Source organism: Tachysurus vachellii, chromosome 19 (assembly GCF_030014155.1).
Source record: "Tachysurus vachellii isolate PV-2020 chromosome 19, HZAU_Pvac_v1, whole genome shotgun sequence".
Classification (NCBI taxonomy): domain Eukaryota; kingdom Metazoa; phylum Chordata; class Actinopteri; order Siluriformes; family Bagridae; genus Tachysurus; species Tachysurus vachellii.
In genome coordinates, this window is record NC_083478.1 from 8,760,001 (window position 1) to 8,782,308 (window position 22,308).

At 35.1% G+C, this 22,308-nt stretch overlaps 1 protein-coding gene across 2 annotated transcripts; it reads right to left on the reverse strand.

Annotated features, from left to right (window-relative positions):
- Positions 1-1,412: 1,412 nt before the first annotated feature.
- slc2a1a (solute carrier family 2 member 1a) lies at positions 1,413-22,025 on the reverse strand. 2 transcript variants are annotated; one of them, XM_060894465.1, is made up of 10 exons: positions 21,886-22,025; positions 9,087-9,182; positions 6,724-6,884; positions 6,398-6,638; positions 6,087-6,249; positions 5,782-5,969; positions 5,169-5,273; positions 4,908-5,009; positions 3,514-3,717; positions 1,413-3,413 (listed from the first exon to the last, which is right to left on the reverse strand). In XM_060894465.1, exons 1-10 carry the CDS (start codon positions 21,967-21,969, stop codon positions 3,213-3,215), a joined length of 1,545 nt encoding a protein of 514 aa, XP_060750448.1. In that variant the 5' UTR covers positions 21,970-22,025; the 3' UTR covers positions 1,413-3,212. The 2 variants fall into 2 exon arrangements, with proteins under 2 accessions (XP_060750448.1, XP_060750449.1); XM_060894466.1 differs by lacking the exon at positions 21,886-22,025 and adding an exon at positions 13,315-13,551.
- Between the last annotated feature and the right edge of the window lie 283 nt (positions 22,026-22,308).

The window sequence follows — 22,308 nt, forward strand, 5'->3', positions numbered from 1 at the left end:
TGAAGACTAAGTAAGTACTCGGTAGGTAGTGTTTTATGTATTTCAGTCTATCTTTTCCCGCTGCTTCGTAAAAACAGCATTTAAGGCACATAATATACATTAATGCCTCATTAAACTATAATTTCAAGGTGTTTCAAGCAACATTTGACATGACAAAAGTTTGGTAGTTTGGTAAATCTTGAAACTGATTTAAATACAAACATTGAACTAACTTTGCATATTTATATATAACTACATTTCATATATAACTATTTCAATTTCCCAAATGTTCCAGTAACACTGAATTTCACAATGTTAATTAATCTATTTTGTTCATAATTATTACTGATTAAACACTGTTTAATTCATGTTTACCTAATATAATTGTTGTTGTATTTAAAAAAAAAAAAACATTTTTACCAGTACTCTGGTGTTCCACGTCGCTGGCAGAATAGAAATCAACTTATCAGATATTTTTAATCAATATAAAAAAATGAATTATTTTATTGCTGAAAGTCTGATATAAAATTAATGAGGAGATTGCTGGCGTTCAGTGTGAGAGGTTTTTACCACACTGTTAGGATAACATTACACACTGGTTTAAGATAGGGCCTTTAAATTTTAGGTACAAGCAAATTCATGCACTTTGAAGATAGAAACATTTGTCTGGAAACTTTTTTTTGTTTTTTTTTAGTAACTTTTCTACAACAATATTGCCCCCAGTAAGCTAGGTAAACAATAGAAATAATTATGAAAAGCTGAAAAGTCTCCAGCACAGGGTGTCTGCTTTCAGTTGAGCCATTAACCACCACTGTGGAGTGTGACCTGGCAAAGCAATTCAATGCTGAACATGGGAACTGGCTCAAATTCCATTTTCTGGTAAAAAGAGTTAATATTAGGTTTTGTACGAAAATTTCTAACAGAGAATAAGAGACACCACACTGTTTAAAACTTGTATTTTATTGATTTTCTGTATATAGGCACATTGTTAAACTTCATAAACCTGCTCCTATATCCTTCAATATTCTGTACATATACAGCATGTAGTGTGATTCTTTTTTATTGTTAATACTAATTTCTTTAAGCGCTCTGTTTTAGCAGTACTGAATCTTCAATGCTTTGTGCAGCATTTCCTAAAACTGTGGAAGGGTAATAGTCAAAGCATAAAAAACGTCCAAAAATAAATACGAAATATTTATTTGAAATAAGAAAACATACCATCAAACACAAGGTTGTGCTTAAACATTTATAGATGCATATTACATACAGTGAGGTCTAATGTGCAATAAATAAACAATGATATCCCATGTAATAAATGCACATTAAAAAAAAAATATATATATATATATATATATATATATATATATATATATATATATATATATATATATATATATATATATATATATATATATATATATAATGTTGTAGATTTATATATATATATGATGATATAATTTGTGTATTAAATGTGTGGAACTTTTACATCAGTTATGTGGGGTTATTCTTCTAAATATACAAGTCTGGCAGAAAGAAATGAAATAGAAACTAAACAACTGCACAATCAACTCAGAAGCATGGAGCAAAAGGTGCCTGGTCCAAATGAGTCCAAATGAAAGCAAAGAGAGAGTGACTTCAGCTTCACAGTGGCATGTGTAGTTTTGTAGCATTCAGAACCCATGGTTTAACCTTGTCATAAGATTTACCAAACATACAGAGAGCTTTCAAATATCATGTCACATAATGTCAGAAAATAAATTCATTAAGCTTTGCTTCTATGTCAAAGTCAGAATCTTTCTGCTGGACTGAACTTAAGTAAATGCAAATTAATCACCTGGGTGAAGCTGAGTGGTTAATGCAACATGTTTGAGAAATATTCTCAGTTAGACAACAGCAGAGAAAAAATGTTTGGACTTTATTCAACGCATGATGAAAGATGGGTGAAGTAGGTTTTAAAAACTAAATAGCATAAAACTCAGTAGCCCAATTTTTTGGTATAAGCCGGCATAGATGTTTTTGAACAGCCTCCTCATGAATACATCTGGTTTCAATGTACATTCTGTTTTACCTTGTGTAAATGTGGTGGAATTGTTGCCAACAAAACTAGTTCTACTGATGGATCAAATCCAAAGGTTCTCTTTTATGGAGGCTGGTGCCAATATTATTCATTCTGTATTGCACCTGAGGCTACTGTTAGGACAATGTAATTAAAATGACAATAGTTTGTGTTATAAATTTAAAGGCATGTAATATAAAATCTTACAGACATTTCAGGGATTAGGATAAATTGACAACATTTTAGAATGCATGGAATTCCTTTGACAAAAAGAAAACTTGTTTCAATCATGTCCACCAAAAACATCCTGAACAATAAATCAATAAACCATTGAAATGAAGTCCACTTCGTGAAATTTCTTGTCAAGTTCATAATTTCACTAATTTCTTACATTTATTTCTTGAAACAAGGAAATATATCTGCCAATAAATTAAAAACTTAGTGATATTAGTAAAAATGAATAGAAAGCTAAAACATCTTCTAAAACATGCTTGTAGGTATTTTGGCTGCACTGAATTACCCCAGCTGTGAATGAGTGTGTGTGTGTGGATGTTACCTTGTGATAGACAGGATTCCTATCCAAGATCTATTCTCAACATTAGACCCAGCTTTCCTGTGATAGTCTTCGGATCCAGTATGATCCTGACCATGATAAAGTGCTTACTCAGGATGAACAGAAGAATGAATGAATTTCACTGATATCACATCAATGATATTCAGATTCTGAAGCTTGTGCACAGTGTAGTGATGATGGAACTGCTATAACTAACTTCTTAATAGCCAGAGTCTTAGCCCACGTTAATTAATTTTTAAAATGAATTTTTAAAAGGTCAAGATACATTCAGACAGATGGAATAGTATAAATAAACAACAGTGTTATGCAGGTGTGTATCCAATGTGTACATCTGTGTCAGTAGGCAATGCAAGTGGTCAGTGATTGCACAGTGATAGTGCAATTGTTAAAAAAAAAAAAGAATCACAAATGGCAGACAAAGATGCTACTCTCATTGTTCTAAGAAATAAAAAGAGACACACAAACAGGAGTCAGTCACAGGATTCCTATCTTGTCGATAGACAAACACATCTATCTGAAAGTGGGTGTTGCAGCACACTCTACAGTATGTTATCAGAGCTTTATAGAGAGCCACTTAGGCAGTGTGGGAGTAAAACGCAGAGCTTAAAGCTGCGAGTCTGCGCCCAGAATGTTGTGTTCATGTGGGCCGTACTTCTCTGCACCGGAGCCCGCATTCTGCCGGAACCCTGCTGAGATCTCATCAAATGTCCGGCCCTTAGTCTCAGGCACCTTGAAGTAGGTGAAGATGAAGAAAATGAGCAACAACACGGTGAAGATGATGAAGACATAGGGGCCTGTCAGTTGCTAAACAAAAGAACACAAGAAATGATTAGTTGTGACACTTCTAATAAAGTAAAAACACAAAAAAAAACACACATGAATAGTTCTGTCCACTTTTTTATACCTCCACATACTGGAAGCCCATTCCTACTATGAAATTTGCCGTCCAGTTGGAGAAACCGGCCACAGCGAAAGCAGCAGGTCGGGGGCCTTGACTAAAAAGTTCAGCCACAATGAACCATGGAATTGGACCAGGTCCGATCTCAAAGAAGGCCACAAAAACAAAGATAGCGACAATGCTGACATATGAAAGGGCTGGGACTTGTTCCTAGAAAGGAATAGATGAAAATGGGCAGGGTGGTAAAAGTCAATCAACAGTGCAAGGCATTTCTTACAGAAACGACAGTCTGGATGAAATTTAATATTGTGTCTTTTTATTTCTCTTATACAACAAAAAAAAAGTTTTGCGTAATTAAAAAACAAGACCTCATACTTTTCATCAGTTTATAGTTAGATTAAAATACAAAATTTTCCATCCTGAAGACTTTTTTAGAAAAAAAGAGCTGACTGGAGATTCCTTTAATAAATTTTACTGTACATGAATCTTCACCTTATTCAATCTTCAACTCTTTCGTATATAACATGCTGATTTTATCTGTTATACTATATAAGTTGTTAATATGGAACCAATAATAGATTAAACTGAGCAGATTAATACAGTGACTGGCCAAAAACCGGTCACCACCTGGATATAACTAAGCAAATATTGATTAATAGATAAAAGTTATTTCACTCTAACTGATGCAGTGAGTAGCTTCTCGTTTGTCAGAAGACATATCCTGTTGTCTTAGAAATGTTATGGGTTGTTTCAGTAGGTGAAGTCTAGGCTCAGTAACCTTTTAGTGCCCAAAGAAATTAGGTCTGCTGTCTATAATGAATGACCAGGTTTTACATCAGTGGATTTTTCTTCCCTGATGGCATGGGAATATTCCAAGATAACAACGGCAGGATTCAATGGACTCAATTTGTAAGAGAGGTTTAGGGAGCATGAGACATCTGAACTTAACCCCACTGAGATCCCACTCTCCCATCATCAATACAAGATCTTAGTGAGAAATTAATGCAACACTGGATGGAAACAAATTTTGTGACTTTGCACATGCTGCAACAAATTTGTGCAGTGATTAAAGCAGGAAATTGAGTGTGTGACTTTTTTTGGCTAAGCAGTGTTTAAACCTGTGATTTGCAGCTGGCACTATTGTCAGTTATAGGAAATTCAAACAGAAACAGAATGGAGATCTTAGCACTATGATATAAACATAAATTTATCTATGGTGATGTAGTACATAAATTAACATATTTTAACTAGACATTAAAATAAATTTTGCTTTTTAACACTTTTAACACATTTCTAAATTTTTTCCTGAGATTAGTTTTAACCACAGCAATAAACAAAAAAGTAGTGGAAAAGAGTCTAGGAGTAAAAGTAGAGAAAATAAACAGAAAATATGCACTCACAGTCAGTGCCATGGCAATGGTCATGCAAACAGCAGACACAGCCATTCCCATAAGCCCAATGAGGTGCAAGGATCTTCGTCCTGCTCGCTCCACCACAAACAGCTGCAGAAGTGTGAGACGTTGCATCCGATAAGACAAACTTCATATGAACCTTCTTTAAACAGCTAATCAAGCTAGATTAGCACATTCCAGCTAGTGAAGTTGAAATAATCCTTCTCACTCAATATGAACTTTAGCAAAGGAAATGTAAATTAAACTTACAGAGACTACGGTGAATACAGTGTTCACGACTCCAGCACCAATGGTTGCATAGACCGGCTGAGACACTCCTGCTTTCTTGAAAATGCTAGTAGAGTAGTAAAATACCTACAATGTAGTAAAGTCAACAGGGTTATATTCATCTTAGGTAAGTAACAAACTGTAATATCAGCCTCTTTCTTCCATCATTTTCCTTCACAGTAATAAGTAATTAGTGAACGATCAATTCATGAATAAATGAAGAACAATCTCAGCATAACTGCAAAAAAAAGTGTATAATGTTTGCTGCACCTTTTGTGCGTTTATTTTTGTGCATACTGGCAGTATTACTATGCCCTATTGCTTACTGCATGTTTGCATTGTAATGTAATTCAGTTTTTCTTAATTGTGTAGCACTTTTAAGAATGGACTTTGTCACAATGCAGCTTTACAGGAAACTCAGGATTTAACTTAAGCAATTAAGGATGAATACATTTTAAATGTAAGTTTTTACCTAATGAACAAACCAGAGATGATGGTGGAAAGGGAAAACTCCCTAAGGCAATTAATGTTCTGTATATTGTACAAAATGTATGTGAGATCGGACTACACTTTAGAGTGTACAGTGTAAACTTACAGCGTTGATGCCAGAGAACTGCTGTGACATCTGCAGCATGACAGCGACGAGAATTGGCTGGCGATAAAGTGGAGACCGGAACAATTCCATGATCGTCACTTTTTTCTCCCTCATCATCTGCCTGCTCTCCTCCTTCATCTCCTGAATGTCATCGCCAACATCCTCAGTGCCCCGAAGCTTCTTCAGAACTACCAGAACATTTTCATTTATACATTTCAGCTAAATAATCAGCTAAATTTACATTATATTATATGTATGCTTGTTGTATTTGAACAGTGGTGTGTAGCAGCTTAAGGAGAGGTCACCAGTCTTGGCTTTGTTCTCTTCATTCTGGATGATGAGCAGGAAGCGAGGGCTTTCTGGACAGAAAGGCAGCAGGGCACACTGAATCAAGGCTGGGATGAAGGTGAAGCCCAGCAAGAAAGGCCACATTGTTGCATTTCCCATAATAGACTCAATTCCAAAGACCTGCAGAAAATGACAGAAGCAATAAAAGTAGATACTGAGTAATCAGAAACACTTAACAAGGTGCAATAGGTGTATAGAGTGGCATACATTCTACTACTAAGGAGAAAGTCTTTGTAAATATACAGTCACATGGAAAGTCCTTCATTACCTGTGCCATCAGGATGCCTATGACAATACCCAACTGATGCAGAGTGCCCAATGCCCCACGCAAAGCGGTCGGAGCAATTTCGCCTACGTACATGGGCACAAAGCCTGTAGACAGACCGGAGTAAAGACCCACAACAAACCGACCAAAGATCAGCATCTCCCAGGATGCAGCCAGCTTAGAGAAGCCCATTAAAGCAGCTGCTACAAATGCTAGGATATTAGCCACAAGCATCGAGTTCCTCCTGCAGAGAGATAAAGGGGAGATGAGTACTGAACCAGTACCAGTGATGTACCAGTGAACTGCACAGATGAAATCAGAAATCTCACCTGCCCAGACGATTGACAAACAGTCCTACAGAGAAAGAGCCGAAGATACCTCCTACAGAAAAGATGGCGACAGAAATGGCCCAGAGAGTAGTGAGGGAGTTTGGAGGGATGTGTTCAGAATACCGAGCATACCATGTCTCATTGTAGAAGTCCTCGATGATCTGCAATTGTAAAGTAATCAGTGAACAATACATCTAAACATGTAAGCTACTAAAAAGTCATGTTACGTGAAATTAATGAGTCCTTACTGGACACTTAATTACGAATGCCTATTCACATGCACATTTCTTTAGCTATCCAATCAGCCAATCATGTGGCAGCAGTGCAATGCATTAAATCATGCCACTCAGAATGGGGAAGTTATGAGTTTAAGCGAGTTACTGGTTATGGTAACTCTTTACATCCCTGGTGAGCAGAATAACACCTCAGAATGCACTTCAGAGAGAACAGCAGATCTGGTTCCATTCCTGTCATCCAAAAACATGAATCTGAGGCTACAGTGTTATTCTGTATGGATGGATGTAAAGTGTGAATATATTATGTTCACAATTATCAGTTGACCTAAATTACAAGGAAGCTTGCCTGCTTGAAGCTTGAACTTCCAGCATCGAATTTAAATTAAATGCTAAGATGTATTTTCTGCCGTTAATCTGTGTTTTTTGTGTAGAAATAGAATATGTTATATATAATAATTGTGAATATGTTATATATAATAAGTTATATTCACAATTATGTGCATTTTCAAATGTATTTAAATACGTAAATAGAAATATGGCAATAATTCTGTGTTTTAATATTATGATTTGGGGTTAAATTGCAGGTTTTTGAATTATTGATTATTATAGATTATTAACCAGCCTTAGCCATATCTCTGAGTCAGCAGAGGGAGTCAGACTCCACACTAACCCTATTTTTCTGCCAACTAAAGACATGACAACTGAAAGGGATTGTCTGTGAAAGTCATACTTCAATGCAAGACCCAATCCAGACCTGATTGTATTAAACTGTTCAACTATGAGAGATTAGAAAGCTAACACTTTATGGAGCTACTGAGCAGAATCAGGGCTACTATAGACTCACTATTATACTTACAGTAATTTTAAATTTCAAGCTTTCATAGAACTTTTTCTTTCATCTTCATTTGCAGAAAATATATTCAGCACAAGCTGACATTTCATCCCCCTTTGTGTGACCTTTGAGTGGAGTTCACAAGTCACAGAAGAAAATTCTGAGCTTGATAAAAAGCGTCCACACTGATAAAGTGGCATCAGTGGCCCTAGATTACAAGGAAGCTTGCCTGCTTTAAGCTTGACCTTCCAGCACGGAATTTAAATTAAATGCTAAGACATATTTTCCACTATTAATCTATATTTTTTTGTGTAGAAATACAATAATTACACAATGCCCCAAATTTATAATAATTATATTTCAAAATATATTGTGAATTTGTAAGTCTTGTGTTTTACAATATTATCTGTAAAGTCGGCGGACATCTGAGAGAATTTTTGTATTAATATTACAGACAGGCCAAATTGTTTGCAATTCAGCTAAATCCAGTCATTACAACCTTATTTTAACAGGAAATTAAAAAAAAAAAAAAAAAAAAAGATTATTAGTCCTGGAAGGCTTCTTCAGAGAATTCAAACTCTCTTTCAAATGATATTACCCTACTAGCAATCAACTGGAATTCATCCACTTATAAATGATTGAAATGAGCAAATGTATCTTGTGAAACAAAAGGCAGTTTCAAGCTTAAACCTTTTTATGCATACATTTTTTAAAAACATATCCAAATTCTTAAAATAGCTAAGTTATTTACACTTAAGATTCAAATAAATTAAAATATTATCTGATTATGTTATTTACAGCATTTCCCCCATTTTCTCCCCAATTTGGTCAACTGCTAATTTCTACACGTAAGATCTTTCCTATTATATGATGACTACCAGGGAAGGGTGAAGGCTAACAGGCTTCATCTGCAACATGTGAAGCCAGCCAATTGCATGTTTCTGAAATGCTGCTAATGTTGGTCACAGTAACTCACTCAGAGGATAGTTCTATCGACACTCTTCTGCACACATTAGTCCACAGATGCTAACGATTGTCTAGTGTTGCTGTGAGTGACTGGAGAGGAGAGAGAGAGTGAAAGAGAAGAGAGCATATGCACACCAGAGACCACGATGAATTTTGCTCCATTAACACTCTGACATGGATTGCTGTGGCTGTTGCATTGATGGGATTTAAACTTGTCATCACCTGCCGCACGGCAAACTCTTGTCTTTTGCGTCACTCGGGAGCCAAAATTTTTTTCCTGATTAAAACTGTTCATGTAGAAAGTTTTGATGTAAATGGGCTTTGCTTACCACTTGAGGTGCATTAATGACTCCTGTGTTATAGCCGAACTGTAAAGAGCCGATTACTGCTGTCCCGACGGACATCATTAGCGGCAACGTCATTTGCTGCAAATAGAAAATGGAAGAAAGGTAACTTTTAATACAAATCACATGCCCCTACTGAGCATTTCAACCATTCAACAATTTCAAAGGGTTTCACACAACAGTAGCCAGAACTTTCTTTCAACACAGTCATGTTTGTCCACAGCAAATCACTAGATTGAGTTTAGTTAATCTCTTATCTGAATTTAAAGTTAAGCATAATCCATGTATTAGCACAAGTGTGGTAAAAACAATGAAGCGAAAAATAGTATATACAGTATATAATATATATATGGACTTTATGGGGTCCATCTAATTATTACCAGACACATTTAAATTCAGACATGATAGTCAATTCAATTAAAAGTATATTTATCTATGATTACGTCCTTTCATAAATGACATTTCCTTCTATATAAAAGGCAGTTATTCAATAAATATGATCTGGAAGAGTGTGTGTACAATTGGCAACACAATTGTGCTGTTTTGCATATGATTTTATTTTTTGAAAATGTCTTGTTTTTAATAATTCTGTAGTTTAAAGGCAGAACACAGCTATACTATACAACCATGTCCATAACTAACTAAAAACTAAAAAAAACACCGAGGTCTGGACATCAGTCATTTTATTGTTGAAACACAATACTTATATAATGTCAGGTATATGTAGCTCATGGCTAATGTCTTACATGTCACTTTAATAGTAATGTGTGAGAATATGATATATGACATTTAAATGTGAGTAATTAAAAGGGCAGTTCGTAGTTTGTATAACACCTATAAATTATACAACTTTTAACATTCCTGGGCAAATAAGCTTTCCATCTGCATTAAGGACCAGGTTATGCTCTATTGTCTTTCTTTTTTATTTCATATTTTATATGTTGCCCTATAGTGTGTTAATAAGCACTGAGATATTTTAACTATGGCACATTTCTGTGTTTCTGTAGTACATCACAAAGGAAAAAATAATAAATCATTGTTACAGCCTTAACAGAGTAAGATGACCAATGCATTTTTCTGTTCAGCAGAAGTTAAACAGCTTGAAAACGCGTGACTAAACACAAAGATGTCATGCTTACAGACGTTAATACAGGGCACTCAGGTCAGTCTTGCTTTCAAACGAGATTGAGTAATGTTCATCAATAAGGCTTTCTCTGTTAATGAGGTGAACCTGTGGCTCTCTAACTGTAATCTTATTATTGGGATCCGGGAACAGCTAAACTCAAACCTGCACGTACGCCACAGCTGAGGCGATCACTAATTATTCTCTTGTTGGCCTGCACTCACAATGCTAAGCCTTTACGTAACAAATACAGCACTGCTCCTGATGCAATGTTTTGATGATGAGGGTTTAACACACTCAAGGCAAGTAAATTGCGTCCAGCGCAGATGTGGCTGACAGCACTGACAACATGGTTGCACCATATGACACTCTGGTCTAAATTTAGCTTGTTGGGTTATCAAGATTATCCATGTCACTAGTCCTTAGGACAATGTATGTCTTATTAAATATATGCAAAACATAGAAAGCATATGCAAAGATGCTCTATTCACAACTTAGCAAATGATTTACTAGCAGCCCACACAATATCTTCAGCGTTTACAGACAATTATTTTTAACATACTACCAATAGAATTATTAGCAAAACTGATACCAAATGCTTGCTGTTCAACTATATTCCAGATGTGCATCAAGGTTGCATGTAAACTGGTCATTGTTAAGACTTTTATATAAGCATGTCATTCTCAACAATAATGCGATTGTTATCTTATTTTTGTTACATGTTGTAAAAAAAAATTGTTTTTGGCAAAATCCTGTATAATTGCTGATAAATAGTCCTAGTTACATTCATAGCACTACAGCATAATAAAAAGTTCTGATCAAATATCACTATATAACATTTACTATATGCTTTATAAACAATTACAGCGAACTTTTGATATTAATACATTTATAAGACATTATGAATTACAGAATTTGTTAAACTATGGTAATGGTCTTATCCTTATGTTAAACAAATTATATTTTGTTATACTTTTTGTGAACATTGAAATGTTATCTATTTTAGTCATTTTGCTTTCGTTAAGGGTTCCTGAAATCATTCTGCAATAAACCCTGATTGATTAAATCATTCATTAGGAGCAACACATGTAGACTGGACCACAGAGAACAACGACGGCAGCATACAACACTCTGTTAGAGAAATCCTACAGCAGTGGTATCCTCCAGCAGCCTTTTAATAGCACTGTAATCTTGTTTCTGTCCACTTAAACCAGCTGCTTATTTTAAAAAAAACACACATGCCTTCCTCGGGACAGGTATCTTAAGGACGATCTAAAGCTATTTTTTCCCATGGTTGTCAACTGTCATTGAAGCACATTATGTTTCTGATAGTGTCAAAATCAATAAATCAACTTGTGGTGTTATATAAGTGCATATGAATGCATTTGGGTTAAACATTTTAAGTGTGCTTCTACTTTATTGAAATTAACACTTGGAGTCACACAGTTTTTTTTTTTAATATAAGCTTGATCATAATGTGGCTTTTCCCACAAATAGGAGCATCACTGAACTGTTACTCTTAATAAATCATTAGGGCATGCTGTGACCTCTATAGTTCATAAAAGATCAGAGGAGGAATAATATGCAGGTTCTTAGCAATAGCTGGTTATTATGAGGAGGGGTGAGGGGTCTAACACACACACATACACACACATGCACACGCACACACAGGCACACTAGATGTACCGGTGTACAGCCTCCAAGGCTGAGACGGACATACACGGCCTTGAAATCTGCTATTGCTTTACCTCTCCCCCAAACAATCTAGACCAGCATACACCACTTGAGTTATCCTTAAGGACACAGTGAGCTCAAATGTTCTATCACAGCTCTCTGGGAAGCACACAAATCTTTGGGGGGAAAAACTTGAACATTCTGAGATTATAAAAGGATTCATGCATGCATGCTTGAATAGGGAATGTCATCGTAGAAGAGCACTTCTGTACTCACAGTGCTATTATATGACAATATGGCAACAGGACAGTGTGCGATTTATGCCCTATAGATGTGCGATATAAATTTTAGATATCACAAATATCATGAACAACAAAGTTATACTGTCATCGCCGATACCAGAATATTAATATATGAAAAGAATATGTTATTAAATATACAGTTTGTTTGGTTTCCCTAGGATAATAGCAATGAAGTAATTGCTCCATTAGATGGATATGGAGTGCATTATATATCACAATACTTTTAATCTGAATGTTCTGCTTAGTTATACCCCATGCGATCGTTGCAGATTTTATAGGAAGCTTCTCTTCTTAATTATTACTATTATTATTATATATGTTATTATTATTATTATCATTATTATTATTATTATTATTATAAGGTTCAACAATATTTGTGACAAAACCACCAATGTAATAAACATGCATATCACAAACACCAAAGAATCTGTCACTAACATTAGTTTAGAGATGTAGTCTACTCCTATAGTTATTAATATAATAATTATACACCTGATCATTTAACACCTTTTATTACTATATTATTATTTATTTTAATAATTTATTAATATAAATTATGATTTATTATATAGGATATAGTATAACATGATATATAAATAAATACTAATGTAAATATACATCAAATAGAATGTCTATATTTACTAAAATATTTTGTCTATATAAGAAATCTACATATATTTCAAATATTGTGAATATTTCAAAGTCATATTTAATTTTAAACCGTATATATATATATATATATATATATATATATATATATATATATATATTTTTTTTTAAAGTCATATATATATATATATATATATATATTTTTTTTTTTTTAAAGTATATATATATGTGTGTGTGTGTGTGTGTGTGTGTGTGTGTGTGTGTTTTAAAATTAAATATGACTGAAATATTATTGAAAATATTAAAAGGCAAGAAATATTTAAGAAATACATAAGTATATATAGACATTCTATTTGATATACTGAGATAATACATAGTTTGTTATAGTTAGATAATAAATACTAATATATATATAAAATAGACAGACGTTAATGGACACATTATTAATGGACACATTAATGATGCGCTTAAGGATGTCAGAAACATTACTTTTCTCTTCACCTACCTTTCTGTTCGAGTCCATCGTGAGGAGTTTATTAGGAATAAATACTGATGATCTTATTTATAGAGTAAAAAAGTCCTATCTCTTTTTCCTTAACAATAAAATCAGTTCAATAAAATCGGCGCTATTTTTTTAAAATAAGCACAATAAAGAAATAATCGATATCCGTTAATTATATTTTTTTCCCCATCGCCATCCTGGAAGCTGTCTTTCTCTCTCCTCACTTCTTTCTGTTTGAAACTTCAGGTATGTTTACAGTGCTTTATTCCTGTAAGCAGAGCAGATCCGGCTTTTTTTCCGTCATAATGCTTGAAGCTGATTGGATGGAGAGGAGGCGTGTCGCTGATTGGCTGTTCGTACTCTCGACTCACTTTCATGCTTTCTTTGATTTTGCATATTTTCCGTTTACACATGAACATGAAAGTAATTATTGAACTGTAGAAAGAGCTTGCCAAAGAAATCTATAATAAAACAACTATGCTTTATTGTTACATTTTAAGAGTGATTTCAGCTATCATTCATATTAAGTTTGAATATTAAATATTTGATTTAAAAGATTTGTACATCATGAACGTCATCATAAGTGTTTAAGTGCCAGTTGTGAGTGAAATAACAAACCTCTCTCTCCACAAACACCTGTCTCTTAGCTGAAATTAAAGGTCTGGGGTTTTTATTTTCTAAAATGTTAAGAAAACACGGAACAGTGGCTAAAACGCATTGTCCATAAAAATATGTAATTTCACCATGTATTTGTTCACAAAATACTGATCATGACACATTACTTTGCTATCGTCATTGTTATGAACACATGATCGTATCCTTTGTCAGGAAACAGTTTTCTTTATTAGTCTCCATAAAGACGCACACTTTAGCAATCTCATATAATTCAGAAATATGTTATGCAATATATTTTGGAATATGAAACTTTTTTAATTGTTAGATTAAACATCCAAGATACACTGTGCACTGCTGAAGTTTCAATGGGATGTGGTGAAAGCTGTCAGTGATTCTGAGCACCACTGTGCACAATGTGACTGATAGAAATAAGAGCGGTCAATAAAACCCAGTTGCAATGATCAGATAGATTGATGTCCAATGTGTGAAAAGCCTAGTGAACAGCATGGTCTGTAAATACCAACTCTAACTCTAGTGAACGGCCTATACAGTACAGGTATGTGTGTATAATGAATTGCTTAAAACATTTTAAAATTAATCTAATGGTTCTAATTAGAAAAAGAATGAATAAATATCTTAATTCTGAAGCCTTAAGAAATCTTTTAACTACATTCAAATTTTCCACTGTTTTATAATGAGTAGTTCAACATCCTCAGCCTTTGTTCGCTGTGTCAGGGGTGAATCCGGTGAAATTCTAAACATAAATAAAGAAGATTTTGTTCTTTTGTATGGTACAGGAAAATACGTCTGTACCTTCACCAAACAAAAGTGAGAGGAAAGCTTGTTTGGTTCCACATGATTAAATCAGTTTTCTTTGAAAATCAATGTAAACAAAAACAGACCCTTACAAATCAAAGACTGGGTGGACTGGGTGGGTGTTCAGGGCCTGGTATTGTCCAATGATTCAAAGAACCATTGGTTACTAAAATAGAAATAGACTCTGATTTACTATGAATGTCAACCTGCTTTTCTAAGCTGCTCTGTCCTTACACACCTATCTATCTATCTATCTATCTATCTATCTATCTATCTATCTATCTATCTATCTATCTATCTGTCTATCTGTCTGTCTGTCTGTCTGTCTGTCTGTCTGTCTGTCTGTCTGTCTGTCTGTCTATCTATCTATCTCTTTTTCTTTCTCTCATAGTAAGTAATTAGTTTTCATAAAGATAATGCAAGCTTCTAGAGCTTGCTTTTGTCCCTTAACCTTAGGCTTTAGCCTTTGTTCTTATTGCTCACATTTCTTTCTTTATTGCTTTATTAGCAATGTTATTTATATGCTGTGGGACCAGAAATTTTGCAGAAATTATTTATTAAGTACTGCAATCCAACTTGATCTCAAGAGACATCGGTACCTTTTGAAAACTTTAAAAAGACTTAGACAGACTATTCTAGAGACCTTAAAGCAAGATATGTTTTCCAGGTGGATTGATGTGAAAATAAAATGTATTATGATTTTCCAGCAGAGCATACAAAGTTTCTATTCTACCGCAGAGTCAAATATCTTGAAAGCACTTACTTATTTTTAATCTTATCAATGGCTGTAGTTACTGTGCCATAGCCTTGGTGTCAACACTACTGCCACGCTATTTATTAATGCTAAACAGGCCTAAAGGCGAAAGGTCATGTTCTGCTTTAAGATCAGAGCAAGAACAAGAATGTGACCAAAAACTAGTGGCATCGTCCTGCTTTTTAAAGTTTAGATCAGTCATATTTGAAGAAACGCACCATGTGCCTTGGTATGTAGTGATGGTTGCCTTACACTTGTGAGGGATGAGTATGTGTAGGGACGTGACTCAGTAATCTGCACGGTCATGTGACTGGAATGCCAGCGTCTACTGGAACGTGCTTGTCTGCACTCCCCACACTTGCTCACCTTGACAGGAAACTCATCTTATCTCATTTTGCTTTAAGCTAGGATGGAATAACTGAGTAGTAGAGAGTGTGCAGCAGAGGTGGTGTAATGTTCAATAATGCAACATACTGTATAGTAGCCTGAGCTAAATAATCCCTAAATGTTTTTTTACTTTATGTAAAGAAATAGGCAAAACACTGAATAACATTTTACCCTGTTTGAATCATTTTATATACTGGTTAGTTTTAAATTGTTACAGTCTTTTTCTTGACACTTCATGAATGAAATCTTTGTCTTAGGATGCAGAGCTGAGGCAGTTTCACACTTTAAACAGAAGCATCAGTGTTTGAGTGGAAAGTGGATGGGATCATCTGAATGTGACCAATCTAGCCAAACTACATCATCATCCCCTTACATCCCCATCTCTTTTGTCTCTTTGTCCTGGGCTTTTAAGTTCATGGCATATCGCAAAGAACATCTTCACTGTGATTAATCAAACTCTTCATGCACTGGAATTGGGACACTCAGAATGAGAGGTCCAGTACAGCTATGTGCAGAGTGACATTTTGTTTTCCCCTTTGGGGGATCTGGCACCCCTTTATTCAAGTCGTCTAATTAAGAAGACTTTGGCTTCAGTCTCCATCTCAAACTAGGTGAAACAGACAATGAATCCATCACAAAGTGCTGGATCACTTTTTTCACAAAGTCTAAAGCCTGGACCAAGAGGTCTGTGCAGTGGGCATGAGATCTGTCATGGAGGGCAGAACACTGCCCCTCTGTTCAGGTCTTGGCTAAGCATGAACAGCAGTGTTGCCAAGTCTCAGCAAAATTCCCAGTACAAATACATCTCAAAAACTGCAAATAGATTTCATATGAAATAGGAAAGGAAATCTTTTTTTTTGTATTTTAATCTCTCAGGCTTTGTGTGGTAAACAACAAATTCATTCAACACGAGATTAAATTCATGCAGTTCAAGTGACCAGAACTCAGTAAAAAAAGATAACTTTGAGTTCCACTGTTTTATGTTTAAAGATGCCTGAGTGGTAGAAAATCTATCATAAATAATGTATTTAATTTAATTATAGTCTATATTGTTTGTAGCAGAAGTGGTTTATTGTGCATCATAGCAAAACTTTGTCTTATAATGTCTTTTGCAGACTCAAATTCTATATTCTCTAACTAAATATTAGTTTGAAATGGATGACTAAAATGTATTGTTTTTAGGTATAGACCTTAAAGGCTTATTCCAGTTAGCAGCTTACATAAAAAGTGCTTTAACACATTTTGATGTACAGAATGATTTAGATTCATTCATCAGTCATTCATAAAATATTGTTGTTACATTCTCTTTGTTGAAGATCAAATATCATGACTGATTTTATTTACCTTTTGGTACATCAAATTGGCACAATAGAAAGAGACAAGTTTTCTATATGAGGAAAAATACTGGAAAAATCAGAAGAACAACAGAATTATACATAATTTCACAAGTTGAACTTCATAAGTTTGCTTATGCATTTTTTGTCATTATGACAATATAAGAGCTTCGATGGGAACCTAATGTCCCTCATTCTGTGCAATTTTGTAGAACAAACCAATTTTGTGGAATATACCAAGAATAAATAAAAGGCTAATTAAACCTTTTCACAGAGGAAGTAAGTAGTAAGGGAGGAGCTCCTTCTTTCCTTTATTGTGAATGAGACCTGTCCACACACCTGACTCAGTGCCTTATTTGACTTATATGCAAGAACCTCTGTAATGATAGCCTAGCGGCTACGGTGTTGGACTACTGATTGGAAGGTCATGAGTTTGAATCCCAGGTACACCAAGCTTACACTCCTGGGGCCCTGAGCAAAGCCCTTAACCCTCAATTGTTCAGCTGTATAAACTGAAATAAAATGTAAGGGTGGGATGAACACCATTACTGTTAGACAGATAAGAAGGAAACATGGAAAAACAGTTATCCAGTGAAGGGAAAGTTCATAAGAGAGAACAATAATCAAAAGCCTGTCTAGGACAATTTATGGGAAGCTGATGTCTCTCATACTGTGCAATTTTATAGAAAACCTTGGAATGTACCAAGAATGAATAAAAGGCAAAGTAAACTGTTTCACAGGGGATGTACGTAGTAAGGGAGGAGCTCTTTCCTGCTTCTCCATTGTGAATGAGACCTGTCAACACACCCGATACAGTGCCTTATTTGACTTATATACAATAACACTGTTGTTGTAAACCCCGCTGAGAAGGAGGATGCAGCACAAAGCAGCACAAACAGCAGCAGGACACCCCATGACTCTGAGGAACCGCTGCTGACACACTTCAGCATCCCCTTGTGGTCTATCATATCACACAACTTTAACACCAGAGGCTGCAAATGTCTACATGTGGACAGTTGACATGTATTTAATGAGCAAATAAAATTCAGATCAACTCCACAAGTAACCTACAGCTAATTGTTACTCGTAAATTGGACTTTTTTGTTTGCTTTCATTTAAATCAGGACAAGGAATAGTGAAATATCTTGAAAGTCAAAAAACCGTCAAAATGCTTAAATACTGCTTCAAACTGAAAGACTTTCAGACCTGACTGCATATTAGGATTAATTCACAGACTTCCAGATAAAATACTTTCCTTTATGTAGCTATAAGTCACAGTCTATATCTATTAAACAGAGAACGTATGTACAGTAGAACTATAATAAAAGAGTTTGGTAGAGCACAGCATGATTACATACACTGTAACAATAATGTACATTAATACCAGCATTTTGCTTGAGTAACTTTATTTTGTACTTTTAATATACTTAAATAATAGTAATACAAAAAAAATTATATTTAAAATAAATAAAGTATCATGTAAATGATCTTCTGACTAAAAATGTTCAAAAGATTTGCCAATTATTTGTCTGTCACCTTGGACTCAGTATAAAGACTCAGTGTTTAATACACAGCCAGAGCCATTTTGTTTTATCACCATATTAAATCATAGGCAAGCAAGAACAAATTAGTGACTTTCCCAGGACCACACAATTGACCTGTACCCTGGCCATGTGCTCCAGCAAGCACATGTGTGTAAAACATGCTGTAATGGCCAGCTATCAATAAAATCTGTTCCTCTCTACAACAGAACCTCATGGCTTTATGCTTAGGCTACATGAGGTACAATAAAGAACAACAGGGTGCATTATTATAGACAAATACATTTACACCATTGTCCAGAGCAACTTACATTTGATCTCTTTTTTACACCTAAGCCAATGAGAGTTAAGGGCCTTGCTTTGGGGCCCAGAAGTGGCAGATTAGTGGACGTGGGATTCAAATTCACAACCTCCCAATTGGTGGTCTGACACCTTTACCACTACGCCACCAGGTCACAGGGGTGTGAGATGGCCCAGTGTAAAATGGCGTACCTGTTATCACCACAAAGTTGATTATTTTCCAATGATAACAATTTAAAACTCTTAAACTACAAAGCAAAAATAAACTGTTTAATCTCCTAGCAATTATAAGCAATCTCTCCAGTCTCTCATTCTTTCCACTCCCTTGGTAGTAATATAACAAAAAGTACAGCTGTCATGTTACAGAGCATTGGCACTGTATACTCCTTCCATTAATGTAAAATAAAAGGTTGACCATATCAACAATATTCCTTAAATTACAGTGTAGGATTGTACAGAAACTCCACTGAGTGAATCATTTATCATTCTGTCAGAGCAGAATTAACAATCAACACCCTCTGACCAATCAGATTTGAGAATCCAGCACTGTGGCGTATCAAAACTAAAGAAAGCTCTCTCTCTCTCTCTCTCTCTCTCTCTCTAAAATCACAAATATCAATCAATGACATCTTGTTTTCCCTTCATATTAAAATTGTTATATCGCAGGCAATCGACCTGCCAGTAATCCCTATGGAGCCTTTTCTAGGATAACTGTCTCCAGAGAGAGAAAGATGAAGCTGAGACAAGCTTTATTTTATTAACACAAGTGCTTCTGTTTAACCCCAGTCTTTTTCTGACCTTTTTTTCAATTTATGTGCAATGAGCCTCTTAAATGCAAGCAGCTGGAAACAAACCCCTGCCCTGTCATGGCTGCAGAAGCAGACAACAAATCAACAGGCTCTACATGATTTGTATATTGTTAAACACCAGGGAAGTTTAAATGTTTTTTTAGAGATAAGTGCTTCTAATAAGAGCTTTAAATATGCACTGCTTGCCATCTGGCCAGCACGACAATTACAGTGTGCCATTTGTTTTGAAAGGTCCACATGGTAGCACTGTTGACATACACATAATGGACCTTCGTAGTCACTGACAAGGCCACGCAGCAAAGACTTTACAAATTAACCTGTTTGAGTAAGTGCAGTGGCACACACGTCATCTTATACTAAGGTTACCAAGCTGAAACCTGTACACCAAAAACTCTGCCTTATACAGTATGCTTTGCTGGATAAAAAGAAATAATATCAATAATATCTAATAATATCAAGGTTTCATTTTCCAGGTGTTGCCATTTGAGACAGCAATGAAATCCATATTTAACTGCAGTAAGTTTTCTAAATAGATAGTTAACTATGGTATATGAATTAGCCATATAATTTTAAATGCTATATATAGTTGTTTAGAATGTTATCTATCTATCTATCTATCTATCTATCTATCTATCTATCTATCTATCTATCTATCTATCTATCTCTGTCTGTCTGTCTGTCTGTCTGTCTGTCTGTCTGTCTGTCTGTCTGTCTATCTGTCTGTCTGTCTGTCTGTCTATCTATCTATGAGATTACTTAAAGGTGCCTTATTTACCGTGTTTATGCACATGTAAACTCACCCTGTAAACACCCTGTGAATATGTGACTACATTTAAAGAAATATTAAGAGTACAAAATTTCTGAAACATGTGAATCAACCAAATATGAGGAGGAAATGATGCACTACATGTGAAAAGTTGACACAAGAAAAAGAAAACATACGAGCTAAATTGTTTCAAATTCACGTGTGTAAAATCCCCATTAATGGTAAGATTATTCACGTGTAATTCGTGTGACTTTTCTGAAAGGTTAATTACTTAATGGGTTTATCTGCTTGGATAAGTTTCCTACAGTTCATTTAATACTTGGCAAATGTACAATCCTTTAAAAACTATTAGCCTGCTGCAGCTGTTCATGAGAAACCTAATTATGTGCACATAGCAACGGGGCTCTAGGAGGTATTATAGGTCACTGCTTATAATAATCTTATTGAAAGAACAGTGTTTTTGTCAAGTAATTTCTGCTTATATTCCTTACAGTAGTCCTTATTGAGTCCTCAGTATTGAGGATGTGTTTATAATTATACTGCACTTTTATTTATACTGCACTTTTAATACTGTATTGTATTGTATTGTATTGTATTGTATTGTATTGTATTGTATTGTATTGTATTGTATTGTTTTATGCTAAGGTATATCTGTAAAATGCATACTTACTTTTGGAGCCAATGTGATCATTAAATAATCTGAATGTAAATCTGAGAAAAATAGAGCCAGCAGTGCTGTAAATATAATGACAGAGCTTTAACCAAACACCAAAAGGTTACACTGGCAGGACTATGCCGGATATTTAACTAGGAAAAACAAACACATCTAAATAGGATTAAAGCGTTGCATGTACTCGCAGTGCTAAATAATAATCTAATTACTTCATGAATCCAGGCCTGGTCTGTTCCTCGGGGCATGTTAAGCAGACAGACCTGCAGCCATTGTCTCAGCTATATGCGGTCACAATGAAAAGGTTTCATTTACATTTTTTAGATTTACATTAATGGTATTTGCCAGATGCCCTTATCCAGACTGGTGTACTAAAGTGCTTTAAAGTCACCATTAATGAATATGTCAATTTTGGTTCACTAGGACACAGACTAAGGAAAGCATCAGTCTAGAAAACTCTGAAGGTGGCAGGAAATATAGCACTTTTAATATTTAAAGTAAGCACTAGTTTCAGACCCGCATTGTGGGTGCACTAATAACATTGGGGTAAATAGATATACAGGAGTCAATAGAAAAACTTACCGCTTTGTTAGTTCTTCCACTGACCAGACCGGTGGTCTCACAAGGATGGCAAATGGGCAGTTTGGACTCATCCATGCCACTCATGATATTTGCCAGGAGGAATTAAAAAAGGACAGGGATGGAGAGATGGAGAGATGGAGAGATGGAGACAAAGGATAGAGGATTGGGCTGGGTGTGAGCAGCTGTCTGTTTTTCCTGTAGAAAAGACAACTCCCACACCGCATCATCAACCTCCTACTTATAACACGTAACACGTGTGTGCAGACACCCATATACACACACACACAAACACCAGTTCTGCCATAGGTAACTATCAATTTAAACTTCTCCTAAAATCTTTTCTGCAAGTCCTTAAACTTCTTTAAATCTTTATGTTTTTGTTAAATTTTTAGGCAATATAGAAAAGTGGAAGTACAGTACATT

Bases quoted from the DNA above. Each gene is read 5' to 3' on its own strand.
- slc2a1a (XM_060894465.1), bottom strand. From the start codon at position 21,969: ATGAGTGGCATGGATGAGTCCAAACTGCCCATTTGCCATCCTTGTGAG. The intron at 3,718-4,907 runs GTGAGTGCATAT...ATTCCTTTCTAG, and splicing joins CCATTGCCATGGCACTGACT to GAACAAGTCCCAGCCCTTTC. The intron at 3,414-3,513 runs GTATAAAAAAGT...TCTTTTGTTTAG, and splicing joins TGGGCTTCCAGTATGTGGAG to CAACTGACAGGCCCCTATGT.